Source organism: Ranitomeya variabilis, chromosome 5 (assembly GCF_051348905.1).
Source record: "Ranitomeya variabilis isolate aRanVar5 chromosome 5, aRanVar5.hap1, whole genome shotgun sequence".
Lineage (NCBI taxonomy): Eukaryota > Metazoa > Chordata > Amphibia > Anura > Dendrobatidae > Ranitomeya > Ranitomeya variabilis.
The window spans coordinates 80,074,124-80,094,039 of record NC_135236.1 but is presented as its reverse complement, the minus strand read 5'-3'; the positions used below and the strand labels follow the sequence as shown (position 1 = coordinate 80,094,039).

Genomic DNA, 19,916 nt, shown 5'->3' with positions numbered 1-19,916 from the left:
TCATCAGCAAAAAAATAAAAAGTTATAGTCCTGAGAATAAAGCGATACCAAAATAATTATTTTTTCTATAAAATAGTTTTTTTCGTATAAAAGCGCCAAAACATAAAAAAAATTATATAAATGAGATATCACTGTAATCGTACTGACCAAACGCGGAACGGTATAAACGCCTCCCCCAAAAGAAATTCATGAATAGCTGGTTTTTGATCATTCTGCCTCACAAAAATCGGAATAAAAAGCGATCAAAAAATGTCACGTGCCCAAAAATGTTACCAATAAATACATCAACTCGTCCCGCAAAAAACAAGACCTCACATGACTCTGTGGACTCAAATATGGAAAAATTATAGCTCTCAAAATGTGGTAATGCAAAAAATATTTTTTGCAATAAAAAGCGTCTTTTAGTGTGTGACGGCTGCCAATCATAAAAATCCGCTAAATAACCCGCTAAAAAGGTAAATCAAACCCCCTTCATCACTCCCTTAGTTAGGTAAAAATAAAAAAATAAAAAAAATGTATTTATTTCCATTTTCCCATTAGGGTTAGGGCTAGGGTTAGGGCTAGGGGTAGGGCTAGGGTTAGGGCTAAGGCTAGGGTTAGGGCTAGGGTTAGGGCTAGGGTTGGGGCTAGGGTTGGGGCTAGGGTTAGGGCTAGGGTTGGGGCTAGGGTTAGGGCTAGGGTTAGGGTTAGGGCTAGGGTTATTGCTAGGGTTAGGGTTAGGGCTAGGGTTAGGGCTAGGGTTGGGGCTAGGGTTAAGGCTACAGTTAGGGTTGGGGCTAAAGTTAGGGTAAGGGTTTGGATTACGTTTACGGTTGGGAATAGGGTTGGGTGTGTCTGGGTTAGAGGTGTGGTTAGGGTTACTGTTGGGATTAGGGTAAGGGGTGTGTTTGGATTAGGGTATCAGTTATAATTGGGGGGTTTCCACTGTTTAGGCACATCAGGGGCTCTCCAAACGGGACATGGCATCCGATCTCAATTCCAGCCAATTCTGCGTTGAAAAAGTAAAACAGTGCTCCTTCCCTTCAGAGCTCTCCCGTGTGCCCAAACAGGGGTTTACCCCAACATATGGGGTATCGGCGTATTCAGGACAAATTGGACAACATCTTTTGGGGTCCAATTTATCCTGATACCCTTGTGAAAATACAAAACTGGGGGCTAAAAAATCATTTTTGTGAAAAAAAAAAAGAATTTTCACGGCTCTGCGTTATAAACTGTATTGAAACACTTGGGGGTTCAAAGTTCTCACAACACATCTAGATAAGTTCCTTCGGAGGTCTAGTTTCCAATATGGGGTCACTTGTGGGGGTTTGTACTGTTTGGGTACATCAGGGGCTCTGCAAATGCAACGTGATGCCTGCAGACCAATCCATTTAAGTCTGCATTCCAAATGGCGCTCCTTCCCTTCCAAGCTCTGTCATGCGCCCAAACAGTGGTTCCCCCCACATATGGGGTATCAGCGTACTCAGGACAAATTGGACAACAACTTTTGGGGTCCAATTTATCCTGATACCCTTGTGAAAATACAAAACTGGGGGCTAAAAAGTAATTTTTGTGAAAAAAAAAGAATTTTTATTTTCACGGCTCTGCGTTATAAACTGTAGTGAAACACTTGGGGGTTCAAAGCTCTCAAAACACATCTAGATAAGTTCCTTAGGGGGTCTACTTTTCAAAATGGTGTCACTTGTGGGGGTTTTTAATGTTTAGGTACATCAGGGGCTCTCCAAACGCAACATGGCGTCCCATCTTAATTCCAGTCAATTTTGCATTGAAAAGTAAAATAGCGCTCCTTCCCTTCCGAGCTCTGCTATGCGCCCAAACAGTGGTTTACTTCCACATATGGGGTATCGTCGTACTCAGGACAAATTGCACAACAACTTTTGTGGTCTAATTTCTTCTCTTACCCTTAGGGAAATAAAAAAATGGGGGCGAAAAATCATTTTTGTGAAAAAATATGATTTTTTATTTTTACGGCTCTGCGTTATAAACTTCTGTGAAGCACTTGTTGGGTCAAAGTGCTCAACACACATCTAGATAAGTTCCTTAAGGGGTCTACTTTCCAAAATGGTGTCACTTGTTGGGGGTTTCAATGTTTAGGCACATCATGGGCTCTCCAAACGCAACATGGCGTCCCATCTCAATTCCAGTCAATTTTGCATTGAAAAGTCAAATGGCGCTCCTTCCCTTCCGAGCTCTGCCCTGCGCCCAAACAATGGTTTACACCCACATATGGGGTATCAGCGTACTCAGGACAAATTGCACAACAAGTTTTTGGGGTCCAATTTCTTCTCTTACCCTTGGGAAAATAAAAAATTGGGGGCGAAAAGATCATTTTTGTTAAAAAATATGATTTTTTATTTTTACGTCTCTGCATTATAAACTTCTGTGAAGCACTTGTTGGGTCAAAGTGCTCACCACACATCTAGATAAGTTCCTTAGGGGGTCTACATTCCAAAATGGTGTCACTTGTGGGGGGTTTCAATGTTTAGGCACATCAGGAGCTCTCCAAATGCAACATGGCGTCCCATCTCAATTCCAGTCAATTTTGCATTGAAAAGTCAAATGGCGCTCCTTTCCTTCCGAGCTCTGCCATGCGCCCAAACAGTGGTTTACCCCCACACATGGGGTATCAGCGTACTCAGGACAAATTGTACAACAACCTTTGGGGTCCATTTTCTCCTGTTACCCTTGGTAAAATAAAACAAATTGGAGCTGAAATAAATTTTGTGTGAAAAAAAGTTAAATGTTCATTTTTATTTAAACATTCCAAAAATTCCTGTGAAACACCTGAAGGGTTAATAAACTTCTTGAAAGTGGTTTTGAGTACCTTGAGGGGTGTAGTTTTTAGAATGGTGTCACACTTGGGTATTTTCTATCATATAGACCCCTCAAAATGACTTCAAATGAGATGTGGTCCCTAAAAAAAAATGGTGTTGTAAAAATGAGAAATTTCTGGTCAACTTTTAACCCTTATAACTCCCTAACAAAAAAAAATGTTGGTTCCAAAATTGTGCTGATCTAAAGTAGACATGTGGGAAATGTTACTTATTAAGTATTTTGCGTGATATATGTCTGTGATTTAAGGGCATAAAAATTCAAAGTTGGAAAATTGCAAAATTTTCGAAATTTTCACCAAATATTCATTTTTTTCACAAATAAACGCAAGTTATATCGAAGAAATTTTACCACTATCATGAAGTACAATATGTCATGAGAAAACAATGTCAGAATCACCAAGATCCGTTGAAGTGTTCCAGCGTTATAACCTCATAAAGGGACAGTGGTCAGAATTGTAAAAATTGGCCTGGTCATTAACGTGCAAACCACCCTTGGGGGTGAAGGGGTTAAGATGGGTCGACTTCACTCTTCGGAATGTCTGCGTTGTCATTCACCAGACGCAGATGTTATCCACATGATGTGGAGTTGTCCTATTATCCTTCAATATTGGAGGTAGGTGACATCACTACTTTCCTCCAAAGTCCTATCTCCTATTCCTCTTGAACCATTAATTTGTCTATTTGGGGTATGGGACGAGGAGACTTGGGGTCATCATGTTGGGATTTTTTTACGGGAGTCCTCTTTATGGCAAGGAAGATGATGGCAATGCGGTGGATGGGGGGTTCATGCCCCTCCCTCAGAGCCTGGGTTGAGTTGGTAAATTCGGTCATTCCATATGAACGTACACTTTATCAAAACAGAGGATGTCCAAATAAATTTGAGAAAATTTGGAGTGGATGAAACTCCTCTCACCTCACTTTATAGACTTATGGATAATTGCGTTAGTGCAAGGTGTCAAATTTCTTTAGATGTCATGCAAAGGAGGATGCGAGCTTATTGTTTAATGGCAGAAAAATAGTTTGTAGGATACAGTTGTAGTTTTGGTTCAATGACTGTTAATTCTTCATGACTCCATATTGGGTTTGTACAGTTTAAATGGAGTATAGGATATGTTGAGTACAAATTGTGATTTTTAATCATATATACAATGTACATGTTCCATATTGACTGTAATGCTAATGAACACAAGTATGTATATTGTGTATTTTCACTTTCTGGTTAATAAACGAATTAAAAAAAAAAAAAAAAAAAGACTGAACGAATGAATAGCAGGTCAGTGTTTGACAGGAATGGATAGGAAAGGTTTTCCAAGTGTTTGCTGAGCACTTTTTTCAGGAATCTTTTGAAAAAAAAAAACTCCTTGAAACACTTTGTGCACACATACTTTGGCATGGACCCTTAGACTATTCATTGGCTTCAGGTTTCCATAGCATCCATCAGCACCCGATTGTGGCATCAATGTGTTGTCTGTGATTTTCACAAACCCTAAGAATAGTATGGATGATTGTGGTCATTGACTCAGACCAAAAAATAAGTCTCATCTCTAAATTTTTTTTGTGTGGACACCTGGACATGGGAAGAGCACAATAGACTATAATGGGTGAAAAACGGATGTCTGAATGAGCCTTAAGTGTAAGAATTTATTACAATACACCAACAATTCATTTGCAGATTTCACCTTTCAGCAGAAACATTGTTACTTTTACATTATGAGAAGTTGAACAGTCTTATTTGGGACATGCAGCCATCATTATCTGCATCATCACAAAAAGGTTAAACAGTACAGACTAGAAAGGAACTAGACGCGTATCAACCTGCTGTCACAGTTAACACAATGCCATTTGCTGTCTGCTCAAGAAAATTACAAGCATAAGCCTGCAGCTGTTGTACACTTCAACACGCTCTGCATAAAGCTGGCACAATCAGCTGTAACATCCTTGTATCCTTGCATTGGTAGGTTAGATATGGTCAACATCTACAGCAGAGTGCACCATTTTATTTAGCATACAACAATCATAACGTAATATTTTCCACCCTTCTTAAAACCTTGTGGCACACTTGAAAAATTATATTTATGGGATTCTCTTCAGAAATATTTGCAGAACCTAATAATTAACATAAACAGTTTTTTTCCCCCACAAAAAGGCCCTAAAGCTTAATTGTTGCAAACACACATGGTCACAGAATACACTTGATGGCATAAACATTAAAAATGTTGAGACCTTTAACCCCGTAACGACCAGGGGTACCGTATTTCAGTTTTTGCGTTTTGGTTTTTCACTCCTCTTATTCCCAGAGCCATAACTTTTTTAGTTTTCTGTCAATTTGGCCTTGTGATGGCTTGTTTTTTGTGGGAAAAGTTGTGCTTTTGAACGACACCAATTGTTTTAACATATCATGTACTGGAAAGCGGGGGAAAAAAAATCCAAATGCAGTGAAATTGCAAAAACAAGTGCAATTCCACAGTTGTTTTTTTTTTTTTTACCATGTTAACTAAATGCTAAAACTGACCCGCCATTATGATTCTCCACGTCATTACAAGTTTACAGACACCAAACATGTCTAGGTTCTTTTCTATTTAAGTGGTGAAAAAAAAATCAAAAATTTGCTAAAAAAATAAAAATGGCGCCATTTTCTGAAACCCGTAGAGTCTCCATTTTTCATGATCTGGGGTTTGGTGAGGGCCTATTTTTTGAGTGCTGAGCTGACATTTTTACTGGTACCAATTTGGTGCAGATACGATCTTTGGATCGCCCGTTATTGCATTTTATTGCAATGTAGCCGCGACCAAAAATACGTAATTCTGGCGGTTTGAATTTTTTTCTTGTCATGAGTTAAATGCCTCTGTCAGAGATTGGCAGCGACATTTAAATAGTTAACAGTGGCCGGTGGATCGTGATTCTACCCGTGGCTGTTGGGTGCACATGTGTTATGGACCTGGTGGTTAGGAGCACCCGGAATGACCTGATGGGTAACAGAAATTAAGGACAAGCTCTGGGGATGTGGGAGCTTTACTGACCGCAACCCTGATCCTATCACACACACTAGAAATAGCCGTGGAGCGTACCTAACTCTCCCTAGACGCCTCTTCACAGCCTAAGAGCTAACTACCCCTAAAGATAGAAACAAAGCCTTACCTTGCCTCAGAGAAATTCCCCAAAGGAAAAGGCAGCCCCCCACATATATTGACTGTGAGTTAAGAGGAAAGTCACAAACACAGAAATGAAACAGTTTTTAGCAAAGGAGGCCAGACTTCACTAAATAGTCAGAGGATAGTAAAGGGAACTGTGCGGTCAGTACCAAAACCTACAAAAAACCACGCAGAGTATGCAAAAAGGCCCCCACACCGACTCACGATGTGAAGGTGCAACTCTGCACCCCAGAGCTTCCAGCTAGCAAGGAAATATCATGATAGCAAGCTGGACAAGAACATAGAATGTACTAAGAAATATATTCAAAAGGCAATGAACAACAAATGAACTAGCAGGGACTTAGCTTCTGCTGAAGTAGACAGGTCATCAGAGAAATCCCAGAGAGATCTGAACCAGTGCTAAGACATTGACAGCTGGCATGAAGTAACGATCTGAGTGGAGTTAAATAGGGAAGCCAGCCTTGCAATAAACGAGGGCAGCTGGGAAGCCAAGCTCAAAGACCAGCAATTCCACTCAAAGCCACCAGAGGGAGTCCAAGAACTGAACTCACCAAAGTACCATTCATGACCACAGGAAGGAGCCCGAGAACGGAATTCACAACACACATGCCAACTGTATAGATCAGCTGTCATGTGCCCGGAAAGGTGCTGGAGGCCTCACCAAAAAGGGAGATTCCGACGTGGGCGTACCACCCAATGTCAGAAAGGGGTTAAGGTCACTTTTCAATAGTCCTTTCATGGGGTCAGAGGACAATGCAGTACTCCATAGACGACTATGGGCTGCTTCTCGGCCATAGTGGTTCGAAGGACACTTACTATGACTGCCTCATGCTATAATAAGACGATTGTGTTGGAACCTGCTGGCAGCATGGTGATAGATGGAGCACCCATTTAGGCCACTTACGTGCCTGTCCTGGCCTCATGCTTACTCCTTACAAACTTGTGACTATTTCATCACTGTACAGCAATATTATTGCGGAATTCCTGTTTTTGGCAAGCATATTGGAGGAGGATTGCTGGTCCCTACACAGACCATCTGGTGGTCATTTTTTAACCTTAATTGCTTTATTAATTGTTTTTATAATTTTAAATTGCGTTCATTAATAAAATGTACAATATTTTATGATTGGTGATCCTGAATATTTTATACACACTTCTTTCTTTCTTTGTTTCCAACCATGTAAATCCGAGCAGACCATTCATAATGCAGCCTTGGTAGGCCATGATAATCCACATTATCCTATTTTTACAGATTTTAAATAAACTAACAAACCATGAGATTACGTCTAAACTCATAGCAACTGTAGCATTTATCAAAGTCCATGGAAAGTGACCAGTTAGATAATTGTATAGTAGGGTTGAGCGACTTTCATTTTTTTAAGGTCGAGTCGGGTTTTGTGAAACCCGATTTTGTCCAGAGTCGAGTCGAGTGCAGTCGGCCGATTATCGCTGAAAGTCGGGGATCGACCGAAACACGAAACCCAATGCAAGTCAATGGGGAAGCATAGTCGGCAGTGAGTGGAGGCCAGGAAAACACCTACAGTGCCCATTTTAATGCCAAAAACATCCATTCTTGTTTCTGAAGCTTGTCAATCTTAATGAACTTTATAATAATAGTTGGGCATTGGAAATTGGTAGTCATTTGGCAAAAGTTGTGGGGGGTAGGGCTGGTTCAAGGTTTTAGTGGGCACAGGAAACGTGGACTACGTCACGGCGGTGGAGCAGTGAGAGGTAAGTATGTCAAGTTTGCAAATGCTGTGATCCTAAGCAAGCAGGGGGGCCCACTCGTTGGCATTGGCACTGGCACAGGGCCCCTCAAAGTACAGCGGTGTGTTTGCACGGCGGGGGCGCCTCCCACCAGCAGCGACACTTTTGCGTACTCTAAGGGGCCCTGTGCCAGTGACGTGGCCAACGGGTATGCCCCCCCACCTGATGAAGGAACCTGCACTTTCATCTGCACCTTCCTCTTTGTCCCTGTGTAAGGTGGTATAACATGCGGGAAGGGGAACCTTACTTTCAGCAGGGTCAGATTCTGGCTGTGTAGAGTGCAAGGGGAATGTAGTGGTCTGGGTCAATGTACCAGCAGACTCATCTAGCAGTGGCTGGGCAATGGGCAGGATGAGGAGGAAACAGATATAGGGCCAAAGAATAAAGTAGGCTAAATGCAGTTCAAAATTGGTAACAGGACTAAACAGGCGGCACTGCTTTGTTCAGTGGAGTAGCAAACCCAAGAGCAGCAGACACTGTTTTAAGGGCCCAACCACACTAGTAGGCCAAATGCAGTTTAATATCTGATACTGTAGGCCGAAAGCCAGAAGGTAGAAGCTCAGCTGTATTCAGTTGAGGGCAACACCAGGGAGGGGCAGACACCGTTAGTAGGCCCTAACCACCAATTTTTAAAAACACAGCACTTAATGAGAGCCAGAAGGTTGAAGCACAGCTGTATTCAGTTGAGGACAACACCAGGCAGGGGCAGACACCGTTAGTAGGCCGGAACCACCAATCTTTTAAAAACACAGCACTTAAAGAGAGCCAGAAGGTAGAAGCTCAGCTTTATTCAGTTGAGGACAAACACCAGGCAGGGGCAGACACCGTTAGTAGGCCGGAACTACCAATCTTTTAAAAACCCAGCACTTAAAGAGAGCCAGAAGGTAGAAGCTCAGCTTTATTCAGTTGAGGACAACACCAGGCAGGGGCAGACACCGTTAGTAGGCCGGAACCACCAATTTTTAAAAACACAGCACTTAAAGAGAGCCAGAAGGTAGAAGCTCAGCTTTATTCATTTGAGGACAACACCAGGCAGGGGCAGACACCGTTAGTAGGCCGGAACCACCAATTTTTAAAAACACAGCACTTAAAGAGAGCCAGAAGGTAGAAGCTCAGCTTTATTCATTTGAGGACAACACCAGGCAGGGGCAGACCCCGTTAGTAGGCCGGAACCACCAATTTTTAAAAACACAGCACTTAAAGAGAGCCAGAAGGTAGAAGCTCAGCTTTATTCATTTGAGGACAACACCAGGCAGGGGCAGACACCGTTAGTAGGCCGGAACCACCAATCTTTTAAAAACCCAGCACTTAAAGAGAGCCAGAAGGTAGAAGCTCAGCTTTATTCATTTGAGGACAACACCAGGCAGGGGCAGACACCGTTAGTAGGCCGGAACCACCAATCTTTTAAAAACCCAGCACTTAAAGAGAGCCAGAAGGTAGAAGCTCAGCTTTATTCATTTGAGGACAACACCAGGCAGGGGCAGACACCACTAGTAGGCCGGAACCACCAATTTTTAAAAACACAGCACTTAAAGAGAGCCAGAAGGTAGAAGCTCAGCTTTATTCATTTGAGGACAACACCAGGCAGGGGCAGACACCGTTAGTAGGCCGGAACCACGAATTTTTAAAAACACAGCACTTAAAGAGAGCCAGAAGGTAGAAGCTCAGCTTTATTCATTTGAGGACAACACCAGGCAGGGGCAGACACCGTTAGTAGGCCGGAACCACCAATTTTTAAAAACACAGCACTTAAAGAGAGCCAGAAGGTAGAAGCTCAGCTTTATTCATTTGAGGACAACACCAGGCAGGGGCAGACACCGTTAGTAGGCCGGAACCACCAATTTTTAAAAACACAGCACTTAATGAGAGCCAGAAGGTTGAAGCTCAGATTTATTCATTTGAGGACAACTTGAATTAGGGACTGCAGACAGACTTACCAGGCTGTCCCCTGTGTGGACCATGCATCCAATACATTAACCCATTGCGCCACAAAGGACACGTAACCTTCCGTGGCCATGCCTACCGCTCCATGTGTCTGTTGTCAGGTGTACCTTTGGACTCACAGATTGACAGAATGAAAGGACAATGTGGTCTTTAACATGCTGGTGGAGTGGTGGGATGGCTTTTCTCGCAAAAGAATTGTCAACTGGGTAGCTCATAGCGTGGTACAGCGTAGTACATCATGGCTTTATTAATATTAAATAAAATAAAAAAATAGGCTCTATGCACTGTAAAATTGGTTCCAGGGGTACACGGGCAGCAGTGGTCAGGTCAGTGGAGGCCTAGTGGAAGGAGGGACCGCAGACAGGCTTCGAAGGCCTAACATACTAAAATGGGCTGGCTGTAGGCACTTTAGAATTGGTTCCAGGGGTACACGGGCAGCAGTGGTCAGGTCAGTGGAGGCCTAGTGGAAGGAGGGACCGCAGACAGGCTTCGAAGGCCTAACATACTAAAATGGGCTGGCTGTAGGCACTTTATAATTGGTTCCAGGGGTACACGGGCAGCAGTGGTCAGGTCAGTGGAGGCCTAGTGAAAGGAGGGACCGCAGACAGGCTTCGAAGGCCTAACATACTTAAATGGGCTGGCTGTAGGCACTTTATAATTGGTTCCAGGGGTACATGGGCAGCAGTGGTCTGGTCAACGGAGGCCGATTGTAATGAGTGTCTGCCAGTTAGTAGTCCAAAACAACAAATAAATGTGAATGTCTCGCATTAAAACAAAACAAAAACACTAAAGGGTGCAATCATTAGGTTCAGGGGTGGGATCCTCTGCGTTGTTTCAGACCTACTAATTTAGTGCAAAGTATTTACTGTGGTAAATAGAGGACACTGCCCCTGACTATGTTAAGTACCATCATACATGTCAACACAATGGTATTGTCAGTGGCAGGTATGGAAGGATGTCAGCGCATAGACTAAACATTGGTGGAAGTGTGAGAGATAACTGTGGAAGTGGTAGACCAATGTTTGACCTGGGGGTGGGTGAACTCTCTTGTGGCCAGCGGTACAGGCCCAGGGCCCCTCATGTTACAACAGTGTGTCTGACGTTGGGTGCGCACCACCACCGCCAGAGACACTTTATTGTACTATGAGGGACCCAGTAGCAATGCCGTCGACCAAAAGCCAGCACACCCACCTCTTCAGACAAACAGCAGTCTCACGGGTGCTTGCGCCAAGTCGCAATACCACGGCCCCGTGTGTGGAGTTTGGCCATTTAGGGAGGTGTAAACATGTCGTATGCTGGACAATCAGCTGCAGCAAATTAGACATTAGAAAAGTAATTCACAGTAGTCCACAGGCAAGAGCTTTTCATAGGAAAGCTAGGTGTCGGCCGGGCAAGGTGGGGCAAAAGATTTCGAAATCCAGTTGTGGTTCATTTTAATGAATGTTAGATCATCAACATTTTGGGTAGCCAGACGAGTCCTTTTTTCGGTTAATATTGAACCTGCAGCACTGAATACTCTTTCTGATAGGACACTTGCTGCCGGGCAAGCAAGCTCCTGCAATGCATATTCTGCCAATTCCGGCCAGGTGTCTAATTTTGATGCCCAGTAATCAAATGGGAATGACGGTTGAGGGAGAACATCGATAAGGGATGAAAAATAGTTAGTAACCATACTGGACAAATGTTGTCTCCTGTCACTTTCAATTGATGCAGCAGTACCTGTCCTGTCTGCGGTCATAGCAAAATCACTCCACAACCTGGTCAGAAAACCCCTCTGTCCAACGCCACTTCTGATGTGTGCACCCCTAACACTCCTAGTCTGCTGCCCCCTGGAGCTCGTGTGAGAACGATCACGTGCGCTGTGTGCTGGGAATGCCTGAAGCAAACGGTCAACAAGAGTTGATTGTTTGGTTGCTAATATTAGTTCCAAGTTCTCATGTGGCATAATATTTTGCAATTTGCCTTTATAGCGTGGATCAAGGAGGCAGGCCAACCAGTAATCGTCATCGTTCATCATTTTCGTAATGCGTGTGTCCCTTTTTAGGATACGTAAGGCATAATCCGCCATGTGGGCCAAAGTTCCAGTTGTCAAACCTCCGGTTGTGATTGGTTGAGGGGCAGTTTCAGGCAAATCTACGTCACTTGTGTCCCTCAAAAAACCAGAACCCGGCCTTGCCACGCAACCAATTTGCAGTGCCCCCGGGAAAGCTTCCACATTAAAAATATACTCATCCCCATCATCCTCCTCGTCCTCCACCTCCTCTTCGCCCGCTACCTCGTCCTGTACACTGCCCTGACCAGACAATGGCTGACTGTCATCAAGGCTTTCCTCTTCCTCTGGTGCAGACGCCTGATCCTTTATGTGCGTCAAACTTTGCATCAGCAGACACATTAGGGGGATGATCATGCTTATTATGGCGTTGTCTGCACTAACCAGCCGTGTACATTCCTCAAAACACTGAAGGACTTGACACATGTCTTCTATCTTCGACCACTGCACACCTGACAACTCCATGTCTGCCATCCTACTGCCTGCCCGTGTATGTGTATCCTCCCACAAAAACATAACAGCCCGCCTCTGTTGGCACAGTCTCTGAAGCATGTGCAGTGTTGAGTTCCACCTTGTTGCAACGTCTATGATTAGGCGATGCTGGAGAAGGTTCAAAGACCGCTGATAGGTCTGCATACGGCTGGAGTGTACAGGCGAACGTCGGATATGTGAGCAAAGTCCACGCACTTTGAGGAGCAGGTCGGAGAACCCAGGATAAGTTTTCAATAAGCACTGCACCACCAGGTTTAAGGTGTGAGCCAGGCAAGGAATGTGTTTCAGTTGGGAAAGGGAGATGGCAGCCATGAAATTCCTTCATTATCACTCACTACCTTGCCTGCCTCAAGATCTACTGTGCCCAGCCACGACTGCGTTTCTTGTTGCAAGAACTCGGACAGAACTTCCGCGGTGTGTCTGTTGTCGCCCAAACACTTCATAGCCAATACAGCCTGCTGACGCTTGCCAGTAGCTGGCCCATAATGGGACAACTGGTGTGCAACAGTGTCATCTGCCGATGGAGTGGTTGGCCGACTGCGGTCTGTGGAAGAGCTGTAGCTTCTGCAGGAGGACGAGGAGGAGGAGGAGGAGGGGGTGCGAACGCCTACAGCCAACTGTTTCCTACACCGTGGGCTAGGCACAACTGTCCCGAAATTGATGTCCCCTGTGGACCCTGCATCCACCACATTCACCCAGTGTGCCGTGATGGACACATAACGTCCCTGGCCATGCCTACTGGTCCATGCATCTGTAGTCAGGTGCACCTTTGTACTCACAGATTGCCTGAGTGCATGGACGATGCGCTGTTTAACATGCTGGTGCAGGGCTGGGATGGCTTTTCTGGAAAAAAAGTGTCGATTGGGTAGCTCGTATCGTGGTTCAGCGTACTCCATCAGGGCTTTGAAAGCTTCGCTTTCAACTAACCGGTAGGGCATCATCTCTAACGAGATTAGTCTAGCTATGTGGGCGTTAAAACCCTGTGTACGCGGATGCGAGGATAAGTACTTCCTTTTTCTAACCAGAGTCTCATGTAGTGTGAGCTGGACTGGAGAGCTGGAGATCGTGGAACTTTCGGGTGTGCCGGTGGACATGGCAGACTGAGAGACGGTTGGAGACGGTATTGTTTCCGCCGGTGCCCTAGATGCAATATTTCCTCCTACAAAACTGGTGATTCCCTGACCCTGACTGCTTTTGGCTGGCAAAGAAACCTGCACAGATACTGCCAGTGGTGCGGAAAATGGTGGCCTTACAGTGACGGAAGGGATGTTGCGTTGCTGACTAGCTTCATTGGCCGAGGGTGCTACAACCTTAAGGGACGTTTGGTAGTTAGACCAGGCTTGAAAATGCATGGTGGTTAAGTGTCTATGCATGCAACTAGTATTGAGACTTTTCAGATTCTGACCTCTGCTTAAGCTAGTTGAACATTTTTGACAGATGACTTTGCGCTGATCAATTGGATGTTGTTTAAAAAAATGCCAGACTGCACTCTTCCTAGCATCGGATCCCTTTTCAGGGATTGCAGACTGAGCTTTAACCGGATGGCCATGCTGTCCTCCAACAGGTTTTGGCTTTGACACGCGTTTTGGGCCAGATACGGGCCCGGCAGATGGAACCTGTTGCGATGTTGATGCCTGCTGTGGCCCCTCCTCCACCTCCGCTTCTGAACTACTGCCGCCTGCACCCTGTTCCCCCAATGGATGCCAATCGGGGTCAACAACTGGGTCATCTATTACCTCCTCTTCGAGCTCGTGTGCAACTTCGTCTGTGTCACTGTGTCGGTCGGTGGTATAGCGTTCGTGGCGGGGCAACATAGTCTCATCAGGGTCTGATTGTGGATCAGTACCCTGAGAGGGCAATGTTGTGGTCTGAGTCAAAGGAGCAGCATAGTACTCTGGCTGTGGCTGTGCATCAGTGCACTCCATGTCAGAATCTACTTGTAATGGGCATGGCCTGTTAAGTGTTTCACTTTCTAAGCCAGGGACGGTATGTGTAAAGAGCTCCATGGAGTAACCCATTGTGTTGCCTGCTGCATCCTTCTCTCTTGTTGTAGTTTTTGCTGAAGAGGACAAGGAAGCGACTTGTCCCTGACCGTGAACATCCACAAGCGACGCGCTGCTTTTACATTTACCAGTTTCAGAAGAGGAGGCAAAAGAGCTAGAGGCTGAGTCTGCAATGTAAGCCAAAACTTGATGTTGCTGCTCCGGCTTTAAAAGCGGTTTTCCTACTCCCAGAAAAGAGAGCGTTCGAGGCCTTGTGTAGCCAGACGACGAAACTGGCTCCACAGCTCCAGACTTAGGTGGAATATTTTTATCCCCACGACCACCTGATGCTCCACTACCACTACCATCATTACCAGCTGACAATGAACGCCCACGGCCACGACCTCTTGCACCAGACTTCCTCATTGTTTTAAAAACTTAACCAAAGTAACTTTATTTGTTGCTGTCAAACAACTTACACGGTGAGCTATAACTTCAGAATGATTTCAATATCCCTTAACAGGTTGGTGAGACCACAAGGAAAATCAGGCACAATGTTACACACTCTGTTTTCTGTGGCACCAAATCACAGAGATGCCACACACGCAGGACTGTCACTCAAGCACAAATGTCAATATTAATCTCCCACCTATTTTTTTTTTTTTTCTCAGGGAGACTTTAGAAACCAAATAAGATAAAATGATTTTTTCAGGGACAATTTAGAAACCAAATAATAATAATAAAAAAAAAAGGCTTTCTATGGCCCACTGAGTGAGAGATGGCACACACAGGAGTCAGGAGTGGCACACAAGCCCTGACTGAGGCCAATATTTTTCTCCCACTGATTGATGTAGTGATTTTTTTTCAGGTAGATTTTAGAACCCAAATCAAGCAAAAAAATAAATAGGCTTTCTATGGCCCACTGAGTGAGAGATGGCACACACAGGAGTCAGGAGTGGCACACAAGCCCTGACTGAGGCCAATATTTTTCTCCCACTGATTGATGTAGTGATTTTTTTTCAGGTAGATTTTAGAACCCAAATCAAGCAAAAAAATAAATAGGCTTTCTATGGCCCACTGAGTGAGAGATGGCACACACAGGAGTCAGGAGTGGCACACAAGCCCTGACTGAGGCCAATATTTTTCTCCCACTGATTGATGTAGTGATTTTTTTTCAGGTAGATTTTAGAACCCAAATCAAGCAAAAAAATAAATAGGCTTTCTATGGCCCACTGAGTGAGAGATGGCATACACAGGAGTCAGGAGTGGCACACAAGCCCTGACTGAGGCCAATATTTTTCTCCCACTGATTGATGTAGTGATTTTTTTTCAGGTAGATTTTAGAACCCAAATCAAGCAAAAAAATAAATAGGCTTTCTATGGCCCACTGAGTGAGAGATGGCACACACAGGAGTCAGGAGTGGCACACAAGCCCTGACTGAGGCCAATATTTTTCTCCCACTGATTGATGTAGTGATTTTTTTTCAGGTAGATTTTAGAACCCAAATCAAGCAAAAAAATAAATAGGCTTTCTATGGCCCACAATTTGAGAGAGAGAGATGGCACACCCAGGAGTCAAGACTGGCACACAAGCAGAAAGGGCAATATTAATCTCCCACTGTTTTTTTATTTTTGTATTTTTTTTCAGGGAGACTTTAGAAACCAAATAAGATAAAATGATTTTTTCAGGGACAATTTAGAAACCAAATAATAATAATAAAAAAAAGGCTTTCTATGGCCCACTGAGTGAGAGATGGCACACACAGGAGTCAGGAGTGGCACACAAGCCCTGAGGCCAATATTTTTCTCCCACTGATTGATGTAGTGATTTTTTTTCAGGTAGATTTTAGAACCCAAATCAAGCAAAAAAATAAATAGGCTTTCTATGGCCCACTGAGTGAGAGATGGCACACACAGGAGTCAGGAGTGGCACACAAGCCCTGACTGAGGCCAATATTTTTCTCCCACTGATTGATGTAGTGATTTTTTTTCAGGTAGATTTTAGAACCCAAATCAAGCAAAAAAATAAATAGGCTTTCTATGGCCCACTGAGTGAGAGATGGCACACACAGGGATGGCACTCTAGCAGAAATGCCAATCTTAATCTCCCACAAAAAAAAAACAAAAAAACAGGGACTGTCCTACAATTACTATCTCCCTGCAGTAATCTCAGCCAGGTATGGCAGGCAGCAATAAGGAGTGGACTGATGCACAAATTAAATAAAAAGTGTGGACAAACAAAAAAGATAGCTGTGCAGAAAGGAAGGAACAAGAGGATTTGTGCTTTGAAATAAGCAGTTGGTTTGCACAGTGGCGTACACACAGCAATACAGCTATCAGGGAGCCTTCTAGGGCAGCCCAATGAGCTACAGCGCTGAGAGAAAAAAAAAAAAATGTAGCTTCCACTGTCCCTGCATACCGAAGGTGGTGTTGGACAGTGGAAATCGCTACAGCACAAGCGATTTGGTGGTTAATGGACCCTGCCTAACGCTATCCCTGCTTCTGACGAAGCGGCAGCAACCTCTCCCTAAGCTCAGATCAGCAGCAGTGAGATGGCGGTCGGCGGGAACGCCCCTTTATAGCCCCTGTGAAGCCGCAGACAGCAAGCCAATCACTGCAATGCCCTTCTCTAAGATGGTGGGGACCAGGACCTATGTCATCACGCTGCCCACACTCTGCGTTCACCTTCATTGGCTGAGAAATGGCGCTTTTCGCGTCATTGAAACGCGACTTTGGCGTGAAAGTCGCGTACCGCATGGCCGACCCCGCACAGGGGTCGGATCGGGTTTCATGAAACCCGACTTTGCCAAAAGTCGGCGACTTTTGAAAATGAACGACCCGTTTCGCTCAACCCTATTGTATAGTAATTAGACATGTCAAGACACACACATAGATTATTACCGAGTATCAGCAGCAGGACATGTCTGCAGGACCTCTGATCCATTCTGTGTTCCTTCAGTTGGTTTTCCTTCAGAAGAAGTTCTATTAATGCCTTGATTTGGGGCTTTGCCCAAATGTCTTCCACTCTAGGTCATGTAGGCCAGCTCTCACTGTCTGTCAAATATCAATTTCCATTTCAAAAAGTGTAGAATAAGTCTTGTCCTCGTTACACCACAACCTTTTTGTCCAGCATCTGCAGAATATTCTGTGCCTCCTCGGACTTCTTCACACAAGCGGTCAAGGCTGGCTCTCCAAAATGAGAGGCTCCTTATGAATATTTTAAGGCTTCAGCTACGAGCTGTATTTTATGCTCCACTAATAATGCCCTATTCAGTTTACGTGATATGTGGTCACTTGTTGTCATATCTGTGTGATCTTATTTTAACTTTTTTTTTCTCAATTCTGATTGTGTAAATTTAAGAGGAAGTTTTAAAAGTGGGTTTGTAAAGTAAGAGAAGTACAGCAAGAAAAAAAGCTGAAGCACAAGCAAAGAAATTCAAAGAGATAACAAAATAGATCTAGATAATGTCATACATGGCCAACTTCGATTCATGTGGAGCTTCAAGGATTTCATGTAGACACGTGGCACAATCATACTGGTCTGCTTCATCTCCATTTACCAACCAAATTGTGTTCTTTGCTCAGCAAATCATCTACAAAATGTACGGTTTCCTTAATACAGCCACAAATAGCCTCTTCAGAGAGGAAGACGAGAGGAATTCTAGTGCAATCCTAAAGGTCTAAAAATTGACTATTTAATGAGTGTTTACACATGACCTAGAATAAGAAGCCAAACTAGACACTCTATTTACAGACGTGTTTCAGAGTATTTGCCCCTCAGCGGAAAGCAGCTGTTTGAGAGGCTCTGATAGAGGATCTAAGGGGTAAAGTTTCTCCTGTCCTCCTGCAGTCCTCCTACTTTGCACTAATGAGTGGCAAACACTCTGAAACACTTGTCTGTAAATGGTGTTTCTGATTTGCCTTCCTATTCTATGTCATGTGGCAAGACACTTTGAAGGGCAATATTGACTTTTAGAATTGCTACTTCCAATAAGTGGGTCCAGTCCTCTACCACTCTGAAGATCTTATTTGCATACTTAAATTTCCAGAGGAGCATTGCAAGACCTAAAAGTTTGCTTGCATCGACTAGGCACTCCACATCTACCCAAGGGGAATCTTTACCCCTCAGTGTATCTGCTCACTCCTTTTGGCAAGACTCATACTGCGCCCCTTCTTTGAACCCCTAGCCTAGGAACTTTAAACTTGATACTAATATTCCTAGTAAATTAAATAAAAGACAACAAAGGAAATGCTTAAAATTTGGCATGGTATCTATTATAATTGCAATAAACAAACAAGTGAAAGTAACATCCCTGCTACCAAGAAGCCGGACCAAAGTGATGGTATCTGTACAGTTGGAAATTACGGAAGAACTATGAGCGCAAAAGAAAGCCGACCATATAGTCTAGTGTATTATGATTTAAATATACAATTTATTATATTAAACTGGTACAATAACAGAAGAAACATCAATGATTATAATGAAACTAGATGGTGGCCCGATTCTAACGCATCGGGTATTCTAGAATATGTATGTATGTATATATATAGCAGCCACATAGTATATAGCACAGGCCACGTACCAAACAGCATATAACATTGCCCACGTAGTATATAACACTGCCCAAGTAGTATATAGCAGCCACGTAGTATACTACACAGCCCGCGCAGTATATAGCAGCCACGTAGTATATAACACAGCCCACGCAGTATATCACACAGGCCACATAGTATATAACACAGCCCATGCATTATATAGCACTTCCCACATAGTATATAGCAGCCACACAGTATATAACGCAGGCCACACAGTATATAACACAGCCCATATAATATATAGCACAGCCCACGCAGCATATCACACAGGCCACATATTATATAACACAGCCCACGCAGTATAGAACACTGCCCACGTAGTATATAACAGCCACGCAGTATATAACACAGCCCACGTAGTATATAGCAGTGTGGGCACCATATCCCTGCTAAAAAAAAGAATTAACCCCTTCCCGACCTTTGACGCATACGCTGCGTCATGAAAGTCTGTGCCAATCCGACCTATGACGCAGCGTATGCGTCATGGAATGATTGCGTCCTGTTGTGAACTATACTTTTTGGCTCCCTCTTGTGGTCACTAGCGGTATGGCACTTGGATTTTCTTTCCCCAGGTTGGTAGTCACCTGGTTCGTTAGACCCTGGGTGTTCCTATTTAAACTTCCTGGATTCTTAGTCCATTGCCTGGCATCAATGTAATCAGTCCTTGTCTGGTTGCTCCTGTCTACTGTGTTATGACCCCAATGGCGAGGGTCTCAGAGGAACGTGGAAGTCTGCAGAATACAAAAATCCAGCTCATAGGGCAGTGGTAACTGGGTTGACCATATATCTACTCCTAACGCCAACACTAGAAGTAGCCGGGGATCATTCCTACGTTGATTCTAGATGACACGCGCCAGCCGGAGAATCTAGCTACCCCTAGTAGAGGAAAACAAAGACCTCTCTTGCCTCCAGAGAAGGGGACCCCAAAGCTGGATAGAAGCCCCCCACAAATAATGACGGTGAGGTAAGAGGAAATGACAAACACAGAAATGAACCAGGTTTAGCACAGAGAGGCCCGCTTACTGATAGCAGAATAAAGAAAGGTAACTTATATGGTCAACAAAAACCCTATCAAAATCCACACTGGAAATTCAAGAAC

At 44.1% G+C, this 19,916-nt stretch overlaps 1 protein-coding gene across 1 annotated transcript in view; it reads right to left on the bottom strand.

Annotated features, from left to right (window-relative positions):
- Positions 1–17,511, bottom strand: part of LOC143774866 (adhesion G protein-coupled receptor E3-like) — a 123,845-nt gene extending 106,334 nt beyond the window's left edge. Inside the window, exon 1 of the mRNA XM_077262636.1 lies at positions 17,123–17,511. Coding sequence (XP_077118751.1) covers positions 17,123–17,165 — 43 coding nt within the window. The 5' untranslated portion in view covers positions 17,166–17,511. The remainder of the gene's footprint in view (positions 1–17,122) is intronic.
- Between the last annotated feature and the right edge of the window lie 2,405 nt (positions 17,512–19,916).